At 40.9% G+C, this 22801-nt stretch overlaps 1 protein-coding gene across 3 annotated transcripts in view; it reads right to left on the bottom strand.

The window, feature by feature from the left end:
- The window catches only part of LOC117209616 (cardioacceleratory peptide receptor), a 35123-nt gene that overhangs the window by 9228 nt on the left and 3094 nt on the right, over positions 1–22801 (bottom strand). For all 3 annotated transcript variants that reach the window (XM_033451843.1, XM_033451852.1, XM_033451861.1), the window contains exon 2: positions 2289–2424. In XM_033451843.1, the coding sequence (XP_033307734.1) occupies positions 2289–2424 (136 nt within the window). The remainder of the gene's footprint in view (positions 1–2288; positions 2425–22801) is intronic.

Raw genomic sequence — 22801 nt, 5'->3', positions numbered from 1 at the left:
CACCATCGACGTGTCTCTTCGCGTTATTCCTTAAACCCTATTTTTTCCACACCGCTCCTACTCGTTGAACGACAAATGCACCTTTTCTCGATCCGATAAAACCGTTCCGCGAGAAATATACTCTGGAGCGATAATACGAGTAAAATACGAACGATTTCGCTCCATTTCTTTCGTTTTCCTCCTCTCTCTCTCTCTCTCTCTCTCTCTCTCTCTCTTCGACTCGAGAAAAACGGAAGCTGAGCTTTCGTTTTCCGATATACAGGTATGTTTGTGCATTTACGAGAGCGGAGCGGGCAATTGCCGCGAAATGGGAGAGTGTTTTTTTACGTTCGTCCGTTTCTATGGCATAAAATGGTATCGGCAATATTTTGGTGCATTTTCTAGTGTGCAAATAACTTTTACAAGCATCGTTCCGGAAATCTATCAAAAGGCTCGCGACAAATGGGACAAAAGAGCCCATCGAATCGTTATATTCCATAGCCCATTACCCTCTGATGTTTCGATTGCTTTTTATTCCTACCTGTTTTCATTGTTGCTAGTATAAAAATGTATAAAAGCAAGGATCGGTAAAAAGGAAGAATACAACGCAGAGGAATACGAAGGAAAGCGGCAGTAACAGAGTAACGTCCGAAGTTATGACATCTCGTAAGTCAAAGTGGAACAACGAAGAACAGGATAGATCAACCATTTCGCGACGAATGTCCGCTGGATTGGATACAACCTGGTTAGGATAACTGTATGTTATAGGATTAAGCAAATAAGTTTGTTTTCAGAGGGGAAAACTTCCCAATTCCCTCAGATGTGCGATCAAGTTGAATTCCCTAGGGATACTAATCGTTTGCTTCTAACGTACGGAGAGAGACTGTTGGTCCATCGAATCGAGAACGCGAGCTCGGATTTCTTGCCTTGTTGAACAACTACTTTAACCAATTAAGCAGTTCAGTCCATTGAATTTTTTCTCCCCAAGTCTGATATGGCTGACATTTATACTAATACTATCGCAAGCAGTCGCCTGGTCGCCGAACTGTCCACTCCAAGCCATCTCGTAATGGGTTCGTAATGATTATCGGCTGGATGCAAATGGTCTCGATGTATAAATAACGTTATTTTCGCTCAACTCGATAACTTATTCCGCTTTCGTTTCCATCATGATAAATATCCTTCGTTGGAAACTCGATTTTCTTCTAAAAAGCACAATATTGATAACTTTACGGTCGATGAAGTTCCCTCCGTGCCTCTTTCTACGAAACAATTGTACGTGAAGCGAATCGCGATACCAGATTCTCGTACAGTTTTGGATTAAATCTAGTTCGTGAAAAGATAGGATACAGTGCAATTTGAGAAAGCGTTTATACGATGCTGCGCGGTATTTCATTTTGTTCTGCGAGGAAAGAGAGGAGACCAGATAGGGTGGTGGCCGTGAAACGCTTCGAGAGAGAACTAACGGACGTAGGCCACCTTGAAGTTACGACCGCTTGTGCTGGTCTTTGCCTTTGCTCACTGGCGCCGAGCTTTTCAACGCGAACAATGGACGCGTTTCGGGCGGATGCCGTGAGAAACATAATACCGGAGGAGGGAGAAAAGGCGGAAAGGAAGGATTTGAAACAGGACCGTTATACGCGCGAGCGTCTCGAATGTAGGCCTCGAGGAGGTCTATGACTCGAATGTCGGATCAAAGTTCGCATAATTAGGTACGTTGCATCTCGAACATCTCGACGAAACCGATGCTTCATCGTTATCGTAAATCTTTATAGCTCTGTAACTCGATTTTTATTCGCGGCATGTTTACATTCGGTCGGTGCTTCTCGAGCATCCGAAATATTCGCTGCTCTTTTTCAACGTTACAGCCGAGTCGTTTGAAAAATGGGAAATGCCGTCCCTGGAACGTGTCAGACTTGACAAACTTCGACGACAAAGTTACAAAAATACACTGGCTGTTTTACAACGTGCTTGACATACGACACCGTTTTACATGCGAATCGTCTTCGGAATATCGTTCTCGGTTCTTCCTTCTTTACGCGTTCGTTCGAATCGAGTGACATAAACGTTGAGTAAAATCGCGGATGAAAGAAGATATCAGGTGGATTTAGCGAAATTCTGATAGACAAGGAAGCGTTCGATCGAACCGTCGAATGGTGTTAACGTTGGTCCTTTGCACTCTGCCAGTTCGATCGCTTCGTCGAAATCAGATCACCAAGTGTAAACTCGCTTTGATCATCGCGCGAACAGAAATTGTCCCATATATCTAACTCGGATGAAACTTTCGAAACGAAAGTGGATCAACTTACCCGCAAACGCTAGCTGTTTGATAAAAAAATCCATGCGCGTCTTACGCCGTTTGCCCCACTGCAGGCCAATTAGCACCGCGATATTCCCGACGACTATCATCGCGAACAGCAGCCACAAGACCGTGAATTGTTCCGTCTGCAACAGAAAGAAAGGGGAACAGCGTGACGAAGTTTGACGTGTGGAACGACGCTAGGGACGACGGCCGGAGTTGAAAATGGATCGTCGATGACAATGAGAAGGCGTATTAGTTAAGAAGCCGTGTCATTTTATCTTCGATCATTCGTCGAACCAGAGACACGATCTTCTTGATAATTGACTCGTTTTGCGTGGGTGCACGACAAAAGCGTCCTAAAACGAGGACTTTCCGTAGGGTCGGCCTGGTCGCAGCCTATCCTCGTAAATCAACGCCTATCGTACGGTGCAGGATATTTATTAGCGATATAATTACGAGTAAGAGGAACGTCACCGAGGGCGAAGTTTCACAACGGCGACGATGACAACGAATCGCGGAGACTTGGGATCGATACTCGTTAAGAATTAACTCTGTCTGCCGGCGGCAGCCTCTTCAACGGAGATCCAAAACGGGGGCCAGTACTCGGAGAAATTTCCTCCGTGACAGGATTATTAAGCGAGCAAACGAGTAATTTGCAGTGGACTAGCCGGGATTTAGCAAAAAACAATACGGAATTCAGGCTCGGATTCGGCGATCTCGCGGCCCACGGCCCGATAGAACGATCGAAGTTTCCTTCTGTTACCGTCGAAACGCCAGGAGACTCAACATCTAATTACCCTCTTTGACTGTAAAGGTAAACGCGCCACAAAAGGTTTGAATGGTTTCGTCGATCGAACGAGATGTCCTTTTTTACCTAACTATGTCTGACGTGTGTTATACACAGTACACGAAGTAATTTCGGTCCAATTAATTTAAGCAAAGTTAATTTCGAATCGCAAGGACCATCGACATACACGAAGCGCTTACTATTACCGCAATCCAGACTTCTCAATTACCGTTTTTAAGCAGACACTCTTGGTATTCATAATAATTCCTAGCGCCGACGTTAGAAAATTCGAAGCTGCGGATGTCACGATTTATTAGATGCGCGAAGATGAGAGTTCGTTCCCAGTGGTAATTCATTCTGCGTTCGGATGAATATCAGAAAAGAATTTCCCGTAAATTTTATTAAAATTCTCGAAGGTGTGCGCGCAAGCGCGCGAGGGAAAGTGGGTTACGGAAATCATGAAGTACGTCAGCCGCAAAATTGGGGAAACTTCCGTGTTCCCGATCCGGCTAAACATATTTCTTCCCGTACTCGATGACACTGGTCATTTATGGAAAATCGATGACCGATATCTCTACGTGTTTGCTCCGTGGCTTCGCGAAATTTGTCCCCCTGCCTTTCTGGATTCAATGACAGATTATTAGTTTCCATTTTCGGAGTACGCCCATGTCGGAATCCAACTGCAAGGTGGGTGGATCGTTAAGACAGAAATTTATCGTCGTAGATTCCATAGGGAACCACCTGCGAGTAGCGAGCACGCACTTATGCCGTTCGCACCGCAGCTGCGCGTACGGTCCATCGTGCTGGGATTCATGCACACCGAGTATACCGATTATCCTCCGATTAAATCGGTTTGCCCGCCATCGCGGTCGTGGCGTGGCGATACGTTCGTGCAAACTAAACTAAAGTTATTCCTGCAAATACGCGAACCTCTTCCGGTACTTGGTGCGGACTGTGTTTAATCGTTTCGTAATTGGCTCAATCGCGACCGTATACATTCGGATAATTACTAAATTTACACGCTGCCACCTGGTAGCTGGCAACTGTTTGTTGGTCGAGCTGGAATCAATTATGTGTAGGTTGGCCAGCGCGAGACCGATTAACAGGATGCCGTTATTTAGCTGATCCTATCCGCTCTGTTTCGGTCATGAATCGTAAATCAGCTTCAATTGGAATTCGAGGCGCGTTCGTTGCACGTGTCTGTACGAAAGACGTTTAATTAACCTAGCAAACTTTCGTTTCTCTGATAAAGCCGCGCGCGCTTGCCAAGGCCAGAAAAACTACGGAGCAAAGAAGTTCGCGTGGCTCTTCCCTGTACGTTTCTCTTCTTCGATTAGAATAGAAATACTCGTCGCTGTTCTTTATCCTTGAGAATAAAAGGACCGTGGGTGTCGCGTCGAGTAGAAACTCGCTGCTATTCCAATTATTTGATTCACGTTGTTCGTTACCCTACATCAAACCCGATTTTAGTGGACAGACCCGGAATCGCACCACGCGTTGCAATTTATCGCATGACTGCAGAATCCGATCTGTGTAGGATCATCAAATTCCGAGATAATTCATTCGACTAACGTAATGTAACGATGCCAAAGCGGAATTAATATTGCGATTAATGGTACTATTATTCTAATTATACGTCGACGCATCGAACAATCGACTTCTCCACTCATGTATCGCGATTTGTTAGCGAAATTAAAATACATTCGATTCCCACCGCACAGGCTCTCCCACCGTGATAACGATGAATGTACGGATTCCACGTTAACGTCGCGAACTAATTTAACTTCCTTACCTCCTGCGTTTTTCATCTACCGTGTTCTATCGACTAGAAATTAGTTAGGAATAATATGGAGAAACGTTGGAAGACGAGGTTGCACCGGAATGGCGGTGTTTTATGCGTGAGCCAATAGGCTAAGAAAAGCGGCCCGTGCTACGTTATCCACGCCTTTCACATGGTGTCTCACCTGGATACGTTAGACTTCGTTTGCTCTTTACCTGGCATGTAACAGCTTCCTATGGATTCGTCGACAGGACAGTCTCATACTGCTTCGTGTAATTTATAGTTGTTCCGGTTTAACGTAATCGCGGGATTAAAATCAGACGACGAAAAATACTTATCGAGGGCACGGTATAGTTTTTCGATCCTCGGTTAAAAAGTTAGATAGTAGCTTCTATACGTAAATGAAATCGACACATATTTGCAGCCGGCGTATATTTTTGGCGAGGATGAAGCTTAAAGCGATTCGATTCGCGAGGCAATAAGATTTCCACGGATCTAGTTTAGCGAATTTTTCGGGGCAGATTCGTTGGAGGGAAGTTTACCGAGTAGGTTTCAAATCCGAGGATTACACGTTCCGGCCGGAGGGCTCTTTGGTCCGGGTATTTCTTCCCGAACAGCAAATTACCTTTTTCCCATTGGCGAGAAAATATCGCCGAATCGACGAAAACCGAGGTCTGCGTAACTGCCACTCTCGCCTTCCTTCTTTTCCCTCGACACAGCACTAAATTTATGCTTCCAAATCGCGCGTGTGCCTCCAGCTCTCTGCGCGCGCTCTCTCTCTTCTCAATAACAGAGAAATGACAGGACAGGCAGTTGAAACGATCAAATGTATGTTCGAATCTCTTCATCCGTGATTATACAAGATCGTGAAACTATTTGAACATATTTGGGCGACATATATTATGTGTGTTGTACAGGACGTTTTGAAATATTATTAACATAATTATGTGTCCCGACTACCGCGATTATATCGTTTAAAACGAATCTGAAAATATGCGTGGAAATTAGAGAAATATTTAGTACAAGTCAATTATATTAATAAACGTCGATATTCGGTGGGACGATATTTTACTACAAGTCAATTACGAATTGATTTCGCGTTCATTCTTAGGCTATTATCAGCGTGTTTCTGCAAATCGACGCGTACACGTACGCGCCGAAATGAAAATTATCGAGAAATCGATAACGTCAACCAAAATTTATGCTATCTTGTCCTGGATATCAAACTTTACGAACACCATGGCAAAAATATTTACAGCCACCGAGCTGGCGCGAAATTGAATATTCGTCTTCGAACAGATATATATGTATTACTCTAAGGAGTACAAATACGCTATTTAAGATAACTACAGGCTTATGTTTCTGATATTATACAAAAAGCGGAATTTAAAAAAATATTTTCGAGGTTGGCTTGTTGTTATAGCGAAAAAATGGAAAAATTTGTATAATTACAGCGGTACTCTAAAGACACATCAATGTTAGATTATAATATGTTGGGTGATATTACGTACATTATATTATTGGTAACAACAGGCTGTCCTATGTGCTCGTTTGTAATTCTCGTCAATTAGGATATCGACTCACTTTAATGCAAAAGGGATTCAGCGTATGTCAGTTCGGAGAGCAATCTAAATTCCGATTCTGCAGATTGAATTCACGTTTATCGATAAAAAGTCGAAAGCGAGAAAAAATTGAAACAGCTTCCCAAACTTCAATTTCCTTTGAATTCCATCTTTCCGCACCGTTTCTTTTCCATGCTTGAAATTGCAACTGCAAATTTCCCTTATCCGGATGTTCAGTGTTAAATTTTGGAACCGTGGTACTCACCAGAGACTTAAAAATTATCGCAAATATTAAATATAATAACGCTGGAGTTTCCAATCGATTTCCATTGGATATTATAAATTCTTCGCGATTGGATTAAGAAGGAAATTATGTAACAGAGTGGAAAGCAGGTGTAGCAAACGACGCCAGAAATCTCGCGGAATATATTAAAATGTGATTTATCAACGTGGACGTGTCTTCTCCTCTCTATTTCTCAGCTCCGTTATATCTTTCTTCCACGAAACGTCTTCTTCTATAAAGCTAATCTGGGATGAAGTAGATATATCGATTGTCGCAGGTCTTGTTCTTGTTCCTCTTTTTCGCGGGTATTTCAGTAAGATTTTATTGCGATCGCTGCAGACGTGGAAATTTACTTCGTTTCTCCCTGGGTGATACTATTTAGGAAGAAATGTTCTTCGGCTTTTGCGAGACATTTGTCGGGAAGCTCCCTCGACGTGCGTGAGATTTATATTACGAGAGATCGCAAAGTGCCACGAAGAGGTAAATTCGATTCGCATCTCGTATCGCAGTACGTACGAGTCTTATTCGAGCTGTCCCTCTCGTTTCTAAAGCGAAAAAGAGAAATACGTGAACATTAGTCTCACTTTATACGACGGCCGTTTCTCTTATTAACACCTCATGTTCTAATATCGAGCTGCCTTCGTGGCGTTCATTGTGAATTACGTTCCATTTGAAATAAAAATGTAAAATTACATTTTTACTCATAGGGCCTCATAAGGCAGGGAGATAGCGTACCATTTAAATCTTCGTTTGTTAGTTTCATAAATATTCTTTGATACGAGTTGAGCGTGACATTGTTCTTCTTTTTTCTTTATATGAAATTTTACTATTGCAGACAAGACGGCCAAATATTTAAACGCGAACAGTAGCCTGCACGGAACAAAGCAATGCTATGTCGATATCGGTAAAAATGAAAACGAGTAAACGGACGCGATGAGCGGATTATTTTATTGAATTTTGGGCATTCTGCGGTGTAACTGATCGTAACAGGAAACTTTCGAGAGCGAGTTTTGGTTGTTTGGAAATGAAATTTCCGTGAAAACGAAAAGGTAAACCTAGGGTGAAACAGATATTCGGTGGAAACGCGATGAAAAGTTTGTTATTTAACTTGCGCCAACTATCCGTCGAGTAAGACGAAGAAAGTATCCCAGCCAGTAACGCGCTCGTTACCCTCGAAAAATCTGATGAAACGACAATGCTCCCTAGCTCTCTTGTTCATCCAGAGAAATTGAAACGAAAAGTCAGTCGTTGACCTCTGTTCACGTGGGAGGAAATTCTCGTCGTTCCCTTCCCGACCATTTTCCAACGCGAGCCTCTGAATTGCTTCGTTACAGGCATAATCGCGATAGACCCTTGCGAGTAAATGTTTTTCATCCTTGTTTAGCAATTTATGCAACCTCTTACTTTGTTACTTTGGTGGTTGTAATTTAGAACTATTTAAAATAAAGTACACGCGATAAGAGACACGAGCAGAGTTCAAAGAACGACAGTATCTCGTTTAGCAGGAAATATCAAGATTTAAGCGTTTATTTTATTCGGTAAGATTTTAACGTGACCAGGTATTAAGTCGGACATACTGGAAATCTACGAACATCGAACTGATAATACAAATTGAAAATACGAAAACATAAAATTTTCTCGTCCAACGAATAAAGTACGAGTAATTTCGCAAGTTCTTATTCAAGAAGCCACTTTTTCTTTTATCGTGTCTTTCTATTCTTATGCTGTATATTATATAATATAATTATTTGTTATATCGAAAGCATGTTTGTCATAGGAGAAGTATACTGCAACGTACTATGTACGAACTAAATACTTTTCTGTCGGACAGTACCGTCGCAATGGTTGAAATTCTCCGATTGTAATTAAAGTTCTATTTCGTTTAATTTCCAATTGCAAATTGTAATCGATCACAGCTACACTCGATTAGCATCTTCACGATGGTAGTGTTTGAGCGTGGGTCGCTCTCCTTTAAGCGATAAAACTGCGAAGTTCAGTCAGTCGAGAGACGATAACTCTATTGCAGCCATGGATCTCTTTTTTGTAAAACATGGTCCCATAAAATGCACCAACGTTATGCTTCGCGTCAAATACATCCCTTTGGTACTGACTTTTCTCCGTTCCTATTAATCGGAGCCACAACGAATTTTAATCAAGTTAATGGAAAAGAAGGCTTTTCCAGTCGTTCCTCCATAATTTATGTACTTTCTTTCAATTTCCATCCTACTTTTCGTCCGATTATCATTTTGGTTTACGCAATCTTTTTTTCTCACGTGCGTTCGTTCCTCCAATCGTAAATCGTAAATTGCGGCAAGCGGTTTTTGCTCAGCGGAGAGGCGCTCGGTTGCTCTTTAAAAATCGCGCTTCTAACGATCGAGAATGGCAACAAGAAATCTCTCTGATCTCATTTGGCCGCCGCCGTTTCTCCCTCGAGTCGTAAAGATTTAAAAAGTTTTTTCGCGTGCCGCCGTACTCCTCGGCGCGGTACAGAAAAGCAGTAAAATCAACGTTCACAGAAACCAAAGACTTTTCTTTTGCGTAATCGCGTACACGTTGCCGCGTTTCAGATTATTCGTAAAAGTTCATTTTCGTTTCACTTGGACTCGTCGTCGGGCAGAAAAATTAAGCAGTTCCGCGCAAGCTACGTTAAATTAACCATCAAGCGAATTACTCCGTATCACGGACAATTATTCACACGGATTAAATTGAAATAAAATTTTTGCAGTTCCAAGCGTATAGTGCGCGTGTGTATTTCCGATCTGAATCTGTACATCGTGGTATTTTTAATCCAGTTGAATAAATGATAATAAATAACAATAAATAATAGTTGTTATAACAAATAACTCGCAACACTTATTTTAATCGTAAAAGTAATCGTAATTCGAGTTCAATCGCGTGAAACTTTATACGAACGTTTTTGTCGTTTCGTGCGCTCATATCGAGGATATGTGTACACTTTATGAAATACGCTTTCGCTACGCACCCTGACTTGCTTGCCCATTAAGGCTCGGCTAGAAAGATGGTTGTCTGAAAACTTTCGTAGGCTACAGCAGTTGCGAACTCTTTGGGGATACGAGAAAACGTAACAAGATCGAGTTTCGAAGAAAGAACGCTTTCTGCTTTTTCAAAACCACTTTACATCCATTCACTATTGCAGAAAATGTTTCTTTCGCCTTCGTTTAAACTAGTCGTGCTAACGACGACACGCGCGAGCTCGAAATTCATTTTTCGAAATAGAATATCTGGTTTTGGTTACTATGGACCTCGCAATCACAAACTGTGTGCACTATTTCGGAAATGGCAAAAGGGCTGTTATCTAATCCGTGCTTTCATCGTGCTCTGCTTTCAACGATCGTTCGATCTCTCTCAGTTCGTATCACGAGATACGTAGAATCAAGTGACAGAAACGTATTAAAATGAAAACGAAACGTGACCGCGAATTTGCGATGAAAGTAAATTAATCGAGACGATTGGAAATTTCGTGGCAAGTGCATTTCCATTCAAATCGTATCGTTCGTATCCAACGTTCGAGATATTTCATGAAATTTATTTTTAATTTTACATAATAATTTTATCGACAAGTTATTTGAAAAGAAAAACTATCTCGTTACATTGTCTAGCCTCGTAATCTTACGAGAGAACTACAGTAACCCGGATAGTTCCGTATTTTTTTAAACATTGCTTACGGTTTACAAGAAACCTCGGGAGAAGTACAGGGTGAAAACACCCCTTAAAGGTGGACAGATGTTTCCCTATACCCGTTAGGTGGTATTTTCTCGCGTATTTTTCAGGCTAGGAATTTAGATGTAAGAAGAAGAGACTACCGACGTCTGATGTTTTACGAAGATAAAAACTTTTGGATGTTTGCAGGTAAACAACGAAACTGCCAAGAGTTATAGATTACGCTATAGAGATGATCTCGCACGCGAAGTATGTTATTTCCTCGTCGATCGCTAAACTTTGAAACTTCCGGAATTCGGAGTTATGTACGCGTGCTGGTGATTGCATAATATACATCGCATAGATGCAAGCATAATTACAAAACGTTTGGATAATGATGAACGCGATGAGGATATTTCATTATCGACAAATCCTGTTTTGAATTCTCAATGATTTGTATATATGATAATTTAGATGGCTCCTCCGAACAAAGTTTAAATTATTACAAATTAATTTAATTTAATTTAATTTAATTTAATTTAGAAGAAATAATTAAAACGCTGTTCGGATGTTGATATTTCTCTCCTGATATTTTCAAATTAAATCTAGAAACTTTTGATACATCTCGTTTTAACGAAAACAAAAATTTTATGTATTTTCTTTTTTTTTTCCCTCCATAAAGTAAATGTCTATCTCGTCAAAAATTCAGATTTATTAGAAATCTGCCTGATACCAGATGCTAGGAAATTTGCATTCGTAAAAAAATTCTCTTCGTGCAGAAAATACAATTGGACGCGCGTCATTATATAAAATCGGTAATCAGATCGTGGGTTCGCTTCAGTTATTCCGTATTCCTGCAGACCCTGTCCGTTCCGGCAATATTCTGTCCTCAGTGGAACAAGATAGTTTTTTCACGATGATCAGAACGCAATCAGGATAAGAGGAATTTATTTCGTAGGATTTCTTTTAACGAAGTGGATAAAATCCATCGATAGTTCCTTTATGAATCTCGTGGCGATATTTCGAAATCGGAATTTAGAAAACAATTCAAATTTGATAAATCAAACGCGAGGTTTTTCCTCGTTACAATGGTATAACGTACGATATTAACTATGCAACGCTCTATGCAAAGTTGTAAAGAAACTTCTGTCGAACACAGGGAGGTATACATGCAAATCGAAGGCGACGCGACGCGTCGGCGTCGCGGAGAATCGACCATTCGCTGTTCCATATAAGAACTACCTCCATAAAAAAATATAATCTGGGGTAATAAGAAAACGATAACACGGTCGACTTTATCGCTTCGTAAACTATCGAATCGTTATGCGGCATTTTGGCAGATATAAATATTCAAAAAGCAGAAATTGGCTGGCAGGACAGCGAGCTCGTCGAATAAGAGATCCCCCGATCATCTCGAATACGATGTAACACGGTCGATTCTTCGTCGATTATCCGAAACTCGAAGACAACTAACTTTGGTAACAAGAAAGATCCAGGAGGACGCTTATATTCATATAGGTTCCGGTCGATCGTGATTAATCCAAAATCAATGACTGTCCGCGAAGAGGGGGTGCAATGTCACGTCGAAGGTCCAGGCTGCGTGGATAAACAAGTAAATAAAGAAGTTTCTGCTACGACAAGGCAGAAGGGGACGTCGTATTTTAAGATATCTGTCTAGGGATGTATACATCGAGATCGGGGAAATTTTTCCGGCACGGGCAACCCCTGGTATCTCGGTTTTAGTCACGAATCGAGCGAAACTGGCGGACAAAAAGCTGGAGAAACGAGCGTGATACAGCATCGAGGGCTGGTAGGCACTTTCCTAACGAAAAGGGTTTGCCAAGATGTGGCGAAGAAATACGACCCTACTTAGCTTCCAGATCGAAGCGGACCACTTTTTCCTTCGCGTTTTCTCGGATGTATTCTTGGCGCGGCGGGTGTCGCCAACGATTTATAACAACGCTAGTGACGATCGATCAGTGATTTAACGGGACGGAAGGTAAAATCCGATGGAATTTCGTTGATTTTGTCCGAAGCCCCGACTACGAAGCACAAAGAGTTTTGCATTCTGCTATAAAGAATCTGATAAAGGACGCTTTAGCGGAAAATAAAGGTTTGTGCGAACGATTATTGTAGTCATTATATTTACAATCGCGCCTCGGCACTATCGAAACTGCGTCGTTAACGATATGTCGCTTCTTCCGAAAACGTTAACGAGGGAACCAACGTGTTCTTCGAGTAATAGTAACAATCAACTTACGATATAATTGAATTCAGCGAGAGAGCGAAGTGCAATCTCGAAAGCGTTGCAGCGAAGCAAGCTGAAATCAAAAAAGGATCAAGAGTAGCGCGAATCGATGCCGTACGATCCCTGTGGGAGCAATAAATCGCAAACGGGATTCCTCGCGATTTCTTCTGGCCACATATGTGCAGGTGTCTATGAATTTTATTATAGTCGAATTCCAAGAACTCGAACCATGTTCGATAACGTGCTATTATCAAGATTCTACGATCCAGCTAATTATAAGTTGCAATTTAAAGTTATCCTCTTCTCATAATCGAGATCGTTAGAGAAATTCTTCGTCTGATATTTACGCATAAAAGGTATGGCAAAGAAAAGATCAAATTTCAACTCTCGTCTAGTCTATTAAACTTATTCTAATTTCATTTCATTATAAAGTCTTCGCTATAATTGAAACTAAACTCTTAAAATGTAATTTCCGACTATGGGTCCTTATTATAGGCGAGAATCTCTTTCGACGACTTTGTCATCGAACGACCGTTATTTTCTCGAATAGAGAGGAATAATCTGCGTCTGACACGGACGAATGAACGCAGTCTTTTTTAACGCGATGATTTACTTTTAGTTCGTAGAAACAGTAGACGTACTCGGCGTATAATAGAATAACAAAATAAATGGGAAAGAAACAGGAAAGAATATTTACGACAGGAGCGACGCGTAAAAAATTTGCCACCAAGTCCATATAATATCAATGTCTTCGCTTTAACAATATCTCATCTGTTACAAAAGCGCACAATAGAAATGCACACTGCACGAAGCTTCGAATAATATTAATATTGTGTTTCAACGAGAAATAAGATACGCGATAATACTCTTCAGAGACATTTAACATTCGCTATTGAATCAGCGTGGAACGTTCAAAATGAACGACGTTTGTATTCTAGCAACAGCACTTGCTATTTCATCCCTTATTAATACGTACGGACAAATGTTTATACTACAAGATATCGAAACACGATGAAGTGTAAAACAAGAAGCCGGGACCGAGAAGACGAAGACAATGAAGGGAAGATTGAATTTTGTGTTTGTACTGGGAACGGGGTAAAACGCGCGATGCCCGTGAAGCGGCTCACCTTCCACCGGAAGACAACTTCCGCCTCTGTTCGGGATGTAATATTCCCTCGAAGAACTTTCACAGGATTTGTGACCTGCTGGAATATCGATTTAATAAAACTGTTACGGTGTCAACGCACATATTCCCACCAAAAGTCTTACTTACGTCAGAAGACAAACTTTAAAGTGCTGTACAGACCGGGAAATGGTTTAATGGCAGATTTGCAAGTAGAAGAAGGATGTGACTTTAGAAATTTTCCTAGAATGTGAAAAATCCACTTTGAAGAAATGTTTAACCGTCGTTACTAAAGACGTTAATCGATATTAACCATCGTTTATCGACTAAACTTTGATGTAAAAGGAAATCGGATAAATTACACCTGTTCGATGGATTCGCGAAATCCGCCTCTAAGTTATTGCGATACAACCGTGAATTCTCTCCATCGACGGGTTGAACGTACGAGGATAAGAAATGCTGTAATCTTGAAAATTCCAGCCTGTCCTTGCAGAAAAGTAGCGGTCATATATCAGTCGGCCGTTAAGATTACACGGCGCGTGCATCGATCGGCTTGCTGAAAATTATAGTGATTGCTCGGGCGGGGTGCGGGAAACGCGTCGTTCCGCGTATTACGTATTCTCTGTTCGTCGCGACACTTTAGTAAATGCGAACCGACGATCCGTTCCAGGCAAATTCGGTGTACAGTCTGGGAACGTTACCCGGCTTCGTACCGTTCTGTCCCGAGGGAGGCTAATGAGTTTCAAAGTAGCACGGAATTTAATAATGTCAAATCTGAAGATCTCCCGACTAATACAGCGAATTTTCGATTAAATCACACGTTGCTCGATCCACGCTGTTTACCGTATAATAATATCGTAAAATAATTTTCGATTGTAACGAAATTTTACGCGTGTTCGCCTCGATATTATATATATCGCGCCGTTCCTGCAACTTTATGTCGATCATCAATATAAAAAAAAACCGTGGTAGCCGATCGTTTGAATAATTATTTTAGACCCTACGAACATATCTAAAGCAAATTTATGTCTCCTTTCTTCTTTCTTTTTGACAGTATTAATTCATTCGAATTCATAAATCATATTTCATATGCAATTAATTTAAAGGTCCTGTGGAAACGTGTTCTATCAATTTGTTAGTAATTATTTCGAAATGACGAGAGCACAAGATATCCGCTGGCCAAAAACCGTCATTATAGTTACGACGATTATTAACAAGTAGGTTGGAATAGCGAACGTTTGTAAATCATAGCCACATAACACGCGGATATCACGTAACGTGACTCTCGATGACTAGTCGAAGTGGCAGTCGGTTAATAGCGCTTTTGTTACATCACAGTCGTCGAAGTTTCCCGCATCGATGCGATCGTTCAAAACGCGTCGATTCAATGACTGCTCCGGTATGTCTGTCTATCTCCGGTAAATCGTGGCTGACGATTTTCTACTTAAACGTATCCGTTCGATTCGAACGTGCCACATCTGCGTTTAAATTGAAATTTTAAATAAGCCTGATCCATTACATTTGGCAGACTAAACTACGAATTAGCTGGAGTTTCGTTGTCAGTTACTCGTGTGACTTTTTTCGGATAATTTCAAGTTTCGGAAATATCACGACGACGATCATCTCGATGGCGTAGCACTTTCGAAGAACGATCTGCTAAAACATTGGAAATGCCCACGTTGTCGACATGATCAGCTTGATCCGATCTTTCGCGAAGCAAAGATGACAGAATTCCTAAAGTAAATTGATTGACCAACGCGAACACTATTATTTTCTTCGAAGATTCAAGGAAAGGCCAACATCGCATCGTGATTCTTTTTCGTCTAGTAAACAAGCTGAAATTTTCGTATCTTGGACAAGATTGTCACGTACTGTATTATTATCTGTCGTTGAGACTCTCGTTTCTTTCTGTTATATAAATTTACAATAGCGGCGAACGAAAATTATTCGTTTCTTTTCAGAGACAGTCTCGTTAAAGTTTATCGCTAAAATTATTTGTTCAAGCCGTGGACAAATGTATTACTCGGTTTCACGATCGTGTGACAATTTCTCACGCGCGACGAAACAATTATCATCATGCGTCATTGATACGCATTCGACGATACGTTGGTGCTTTAGTCGCTGCCAGAATCGATAGACATCAATAGCAACACGTGGTTGTCGCTACGTTCCGACAGCGGCAATCCGGCACGATTCGATAGGAAATTTTTGAAAAGAGAGATACCGTTTTAATAACGATTCTAAAGGCTAACTGAAAGAATTTGAAATTGTATTATCCAGGTGGGCGGAACAAAGCGAACCCAACGTACGTAAATAGAGCGAATCCAGAAGTAAAATATCGCGATAAAATACACGTAAAAAATTAACACATGTATATATGTATGCATAAAGAAAGGATGTATGGGATGAATTTGCAATCTGAAAGTGTGCGCTATTAAAACATGGATTAAAAATCAGATTTACGGTTTTAATACAAGGGCTTCGAGTTTTAAAATTGTACCCCGTGCATAGCCGAGATAACTGCAAGACGTTTGACTCGAAGAAAAACACGAACGAAATTGGGCCGTTGGTAATTCGATAACGAGCCAATTGAATTTGTGACACGTTCGTCCAACGACCGCTACCGAACTCGTAAGTTTAGACGTAGATTACAGGGTGGTTTAGCGGCCAGCGAGAAACCATTAATTTCCGTCCGCAAAATCACCAAGTCCTCTGAGCGACCGTGTAATTAATTTTATCGCCATCGTCTGCCCAACCGAAGCATTTATCGCGACCAGATTAACTCGCATTACCCTTGACTTACGATTCGCGTTACCTCGATCCGTTTGATCTTCGGACATCGCGAAACGAACAACATTCGACGCAAATCGAATATGATTCGAAGACGGAATTCAAGTATTTCCAAGAAACTCCAGAAAGCAATCAGGCACGAATAGTTTCTACGGTCGTTCGCCGAACTATAATGTTTAAACATTTATACAAATGTTTCACGAATATATTATATATTTTATACGAAACCTTATGAAATTTCATTAACGCTGTAATAACAGATGTCTCTATCATTGTCGTATTGGTAAAATATGAAATATGATACGATATGAATTTCAAATTGTATACATTTGTTTATAATTGATATAGAGAGATACGATTGCACGTAGATTACAGAATATTTATTGCGAATTTGCACGTAACAAAGAATTCATACATAGACACGAATAATGATTTTAAACGTATAATCTGTGCTAAAGATGGTTCCATCAAATATCGTGATTTTCCAATATTGCGAACGATCGATCATGTTCAGATTCTTTGGTGATCTTTCAAAGTATTAAACACGTTGCAGCTTCTTTATATTTCCATATACAATATCCAGATTCGTTGAAAATTTGAATAATACAATCACGACGATCGCGTCTTATTACAGAGTGAATGAATAATTTCGTATAACGAGAATGATAAATACATAAAAATGTTCTGTTATATCTCTAGATATTTTCGCGAGTCGTCGTATATGAAGCTGTAATCGTCTTTATTCGATACGAGACGACAAAACTGTAAAATAAACCGTAAAATGATACATAACAGTCGTCCAAGTGTTTATTCGAAATTCGTGCTCCATTTCAGCTGTAGTGTCATTCGTTTTATGTTACTCGCGCGCGTTTCAATCCATAAACGATAGGTCTCGACTTCTCTGAATATCGATGCTACCGAAGAAATAGGGAGCGAACCATGTGATCACGCATAATCACGCTTGACGAAATGCCGCGATAATAAATTTCCGTGCCATCGATCGAAAATGAATATATATCGATAAATTACCCTTCCTATGGATTCAGCACAATTCGCCGTGTAAACGTGAATGCATATTTTTCGTAGTAAAGTCACGCTAGGATTTAAAAAGCGTCGTAAACTATGCCGTTTAGTTCGCTAAATCGTTGAGAGGAAAAACAATCTACTCGAACAATAAAACAGTAAACATATTCTATTGTTTACTGTTTTGTATGTACTTGTGCGAAATGCACGAAAGGCGACGCGCCATTAAGTTTCTTAAAAATAAACAGAGAAACGTAAGTTTGTGCGTGCGTTGCGCAAAACGCACGTTAATAAAGCTGCATCTTCTATTTGTTTTTCTTCCGTTGCTCGTTTTTGAAAATTATGCCAATTCACTTAAGTCTATTGCATACGACGATATATAACGAATTCTTTTTTCTCTGATAAAGATCAAACGTAGGAAGAAGAACGGCCACATAACGCGATATTTACGATATTTAAATTCAGTGCGAATGCGAAGGCGAGCGTCGAGGCACATAAAATTAGACTTCTAGTCGTCGTATTAAAAATAATGCGCGCATGTAGCGAGTGCACCGTGGACAGCCGAGTAAGAAAATATGCTTTTGTAAATGATAAACGTCCGTGTTATCGGTAATTCGTGCACGCGTTATTAGTTAGCCGTCACGGTAACGAATGAGCTTGTTTCCTACGAAAAGTAGTTTGACCGCCAACGACTATTATCGGCGTAAAAAAGACAATAATTGAAGAATCCACGTCATCGGATCCACGCCAGTCCTTGAACAACGTAGCCACGTACAAATAATAATAAAATTCGAGCATTTTGCTCGCGGATAATCGATACGTCATTTATCCTATTCGTCTATTTATAAAATTCTATGTTCGAAGCCACCTTGGATGAAAATAGAAATAAAAAGTGATCGAAACAATTCCTTAGCGAATTAACTGGGCGAAGTTAGAGCAACGCGATTCCGCTATCAAATAATCGAACTAGCTGATAAGGAATAGATAGCGCGAAGGAAAATATATGGCTTAGGGCGTAGATGAAAGCCGTGTCTTCTTTTTTCCCCTGCGTCTTAAGCGGCACTGCGATCCTCCAAGTTTTCTCCCGGCGATCGTAAACAACTCCATCGTGGTCTTCTATCTTCGGGATCACCAGAATATCCAGACGTGGTCTAAACCCGTAAAAACAACTTCGGGTCTCTGTGTTTCCATGGTTATAATGCATCGCAACTTTATTAGATACTTTTGCAATCTTCTCTTATCGATAGCGGCCGAATCATATCTTTTTCACGACGTGTCAAACGCGTCGATATTCTTCTCCTCGATGACTTCGTTTTTTGTCTTCCACTTCTCATTTTCGTTGTATCGCACGATGTTTCGTATCTTCTATTACGCATCTTCGTTACGTAGAATAACGTTTTTCGAGCAGTGGACTTATCGTTCACGCAACAATTTAGCCTGGAACCTACGAAATGCTCCAAGCTTCCATAAAAGTATGTCGGTTCGTTGCCAATTCGTTAACCTAGAATATTCGGTCTAATTCTATATACTTTTGTACACAAAAGCACACAACTCCTATTCAGCTTCGTTACGAGATTTTTATAACAATGTGAATCACCTACGTTGTGAATCGTCTGCCTATGTTGCTATTATCTAAAAACACGAACAATATTTGTCGAACGCAAACGTAGGATGTTTATTGAAAATGTTGGCACGTTGTTGGTGGACCAACAATTCAACTAGGGAAACAATGTATTTACCACGTTCTGTTGGAGTTGCATTTAATTAAGAAAGTTCCCGTCCTAATATGTACATCATCGTGCCCGTATAACTTTCATGACTCGTAAATGTTTACCTAGTAATTTTATCGTCGATCGAACAGTGGTCGCCTGGTTCGACTTTGCTCCGGTGGCCAGACTCGGCCACCAAGTTTCCATTCTTATCGATGTCTTAAAACCTACATAAAATGCATAAAAACGTACCGAGACGCGTAAAGATTCGTAATACGTCGAGTATACTCGTCGAGCATTTGCTAGACGAGAGGAATATCCGTTTAGGATCCGATTTATCATCCATTTGGCAAAGTTCACGAAAATACGAATATTTTGGATTGGCACCTAACTCTGTCTCTTCCGTATATAAATTTTCTCATCGAATTACCGTATCCGCTCTGTCCTCGTCGGATGGCGATGTTCAAACTAATTGCAAATGAAACGTCGAATCTAGTCAAAGTATCGACTAGATCCCACGGTAGTAACTCTTTAGATACTTTTAGAGTATAAGTTGTACGCTTAAACTTAAAGAAAAGTCGGCGAATCGCGCGTCGTTGGTAAAACTGAAGCGTCGAAGCCCCCGGTCGGACGATTGATTTCACAGTCAGCGAAATAAATTGGCGGCCGGATCGTAAAAAATGGAAGAGGAAAAAGTTTTGTTTCGTGGCCAATATCGCAGCTACGATTTATAATTTGCGAGAACAGAAATTTCGAATCGTCAGTTTCGTAAGTCCCTTCCAGCTACGCTGCGTATCGCTTTTCTTACAAATTTCCTTGCTATGATGTTCATGACTGTGTGGTAATATAATTCGGTCATAATCGTGCGCAAGGGCTGTTCATCTTGCACAATATTTTAGGAAAGGAACAGTATTTTACGAAAGACTGGTTGTTTTGTGCGTAATCAACTGGCAAAAATTGGGGGCTACGGTAATTGCGTCCGTACTCGGAACAAGCTTTAAATTCCAGTTAATGGTGAGAGGCGGAAAGAGACCAAACTCAGCAGGTAGGTTCAATAGCGAAATAACACGATTCTACTATTTCCAGTTGTAAAGACCTTTTACATAAACGACTCACGCGAAAGTATAGCAAAAGAAAAAAGATATTTCCATCATTTGGCATTTCGAAGAAGATGATAAATCGTTCGAAATATCGTTCCACATACGTACAATACGTACAATACATATAATGCAATTTCATTTAGTTGAATCTGATGGAGGGCAAACAATTTATAAACTACCTGCTGTTAACAGTTTATAACTATACAAGGTGGTGAAAAAATGTGAAAAAAATGTTTCTTCATCCGAAGCTTCGTTTTCGAGACAATCGACTTTGAGGATTTGACAAAGTATACTTTAACCTGGTTAATTTCGACGCGAACAAGAGTAAATAATCGACAGAGGGTTGATCTACATTCGAAAATAAGTGAAAAACGTAGAATAAAATTCTTTCGTAAGAAGCTTCGTGTTTTTCGAGAAAAATAAATTTGAAAACGTATACCAGACCAGCTCGTAATTAAACATTTTTAAACTTTATCTTCTTGAAAACGAAACCTGAAACGAATTTTTTGCTTATTTTCACATGTATAATAACCGCCTGTTAACTCGTACGCTATCTCGTCGGTATTTAACCAAGCTAAAGTATACGTCATGAATTTGCGAACTCGATTTTTTCAGAAACCGAGCGTCGTATGAAAACATTTTATTCTATATTTGCGATTTGTGTGTACGCTCTGTATATAATTGGTGTTCATATAATTCGGAATTCGCTAAATTATATTTTCATAATAGCAATGTGTCGTCGCATTCAAGATTACCATTTCGATGAATGGAGACTTGAGATAAATGGAATTTCGACGCAGTCTCTGAACTGTTCATATATCTCGTTCCCAAAGATAGTATTTGAATAAAAACCGCTGGTCAACAACTGCTGACTAAACAAACCAACTTATATCAACGATTCGACGACACAACGTTCCTCAACGTTGAACGATTCAAGGATTTAACTTTGTGTTTCTACGATTCTACGTCCGTCCGTCCGTTCTCTCGCGCTATGTAATTCCGTCTTTTCCGTTTCCTCCTTTATCGAAGAGTCATTTTTCAACGCCCGTTTCCCCAACGACGAGATTAGGCATCCTCGATTTGATAACGCCTCGGATAGCGTTTTCGTTTCGATTACAACTCATATGCATGTACAAAAGACGAGGATACGACAAATAGGAAACAATAGGAAGATGTTCGACTAGAAGCGACAGATGGATCAAGAATTTTCCACGTCTTTTGCGGAATCGTGTTGCGAGCTTAATTTTATCGCCCGTCCGTTTCCAGCATCGCGTCAATGACCCCCTTCCTCCCTCGTTCCTTCTCCCACCTTCTTTGATTCTTTCGTCCTCTCTTTTACCGCGAACGCGCATTCCTAGTAAAAATAAGCGAGTTCCCATGTGGCGGGGTTTCTGCAATCAACGGCCAGTCGGTGGTGCGAAACGAGGCAACTCGTCGAGGCGATGCTTTTACAAAGCGGTCGCGCGACTCGCATCGGTTAGCCCTGCACGTTCGCGGAAAGGAGGCAAGAAGCGGGTAGGTGACGGGACGAGATCGCAAACAGCCAGGAAATCACCGCGCGGACACCGAATACCGACGCTTTTAAATTGATCGACGCGTCCCAAGGGACTAACGATCGAGACACACGCGCCGCGTCCCTCTTCTCCGTCGAAACAGTCGATAAGACTTTGTTTGCAAACGAGGAATTTGTCGGATACGAGTTCTGTTTTCATCGACTCTTCCGAGAAAGATAAACGATTAAAATTTCCTCCTTTTTTCCCCCAGGATCGTGCAAATATAAAAAGCTTTGGATGAGACTGATATCGAGCGTATGTACTTTGCTGCGACGATTTCGCTTTGCTGTTTCCTCAAACCTATCCTTTTTATCGTTTAGAGCGACGGAAGTTTGACAAACGTTGAAAACGAAGCTCGTTTCGAGGATCAAACAAACCAACGAGGTACTCGGCAAAAAGTAACGTCGCGATAAAAACGCTGTATGTTTCTGGTTGACTCTTCTTCCGAAAATTTTCGTCCGCTGGCAGCGAACGTGTTTAAAAAGATCCGTCGGGTAACGATAGATCAATCTACTTAATTTCCCTCGCGTTGATCTGTGGAACGTACTCCCACGCTGCGTCACATGTCTCCTGTAACATCTTGTAGCGATTTACGAGACCCAATAAGAATCGTCCGGGTTGGTCGTTTCGTCGCATGTCCTTACGCGTGCAACGAAAATCGTTAGTTCGTTTGAGTGGCGTTCGTTCAGGAAGTAAACGGCTCGCGTGCGATTTTTTAGGCGGGCGTGAGACACGTGTCAAGGAAACGAGTAGAAACAGAACAGGTGACAAGAGGTCGGAGGTAGGCTCGGCACCGACGAATTAACGTAGAGATCGGACAGGCGCCCGTTTTAATTCGATCGTCCACGTTTCGTCGTGTTTTGGCTAGCTGGCTGACAACCCTCTTACGTGCCGTACGGTGC

Source organism: Bombus bifarius, unplaced genomic scaffold (assembly GCF_011952205.1).
Source record: "Bombus bifarius isolate JDL3187 unplaced genomic scaffold, Bbif_JDL3187 scf7180000007968, whole genome shotgun sequence".
NCBI classification, from domain to species: Eukaryota; Metazoa; Arthropoda; class Insecta; order Hymenoptera; family Apidae; genus Bombus; species Bombus bifarius.
The sequence above is the reverse complement of the archived record's forward strand: the minus strand, read 5'-3'. Positions and strand labels throughout refer to the sequence as shown.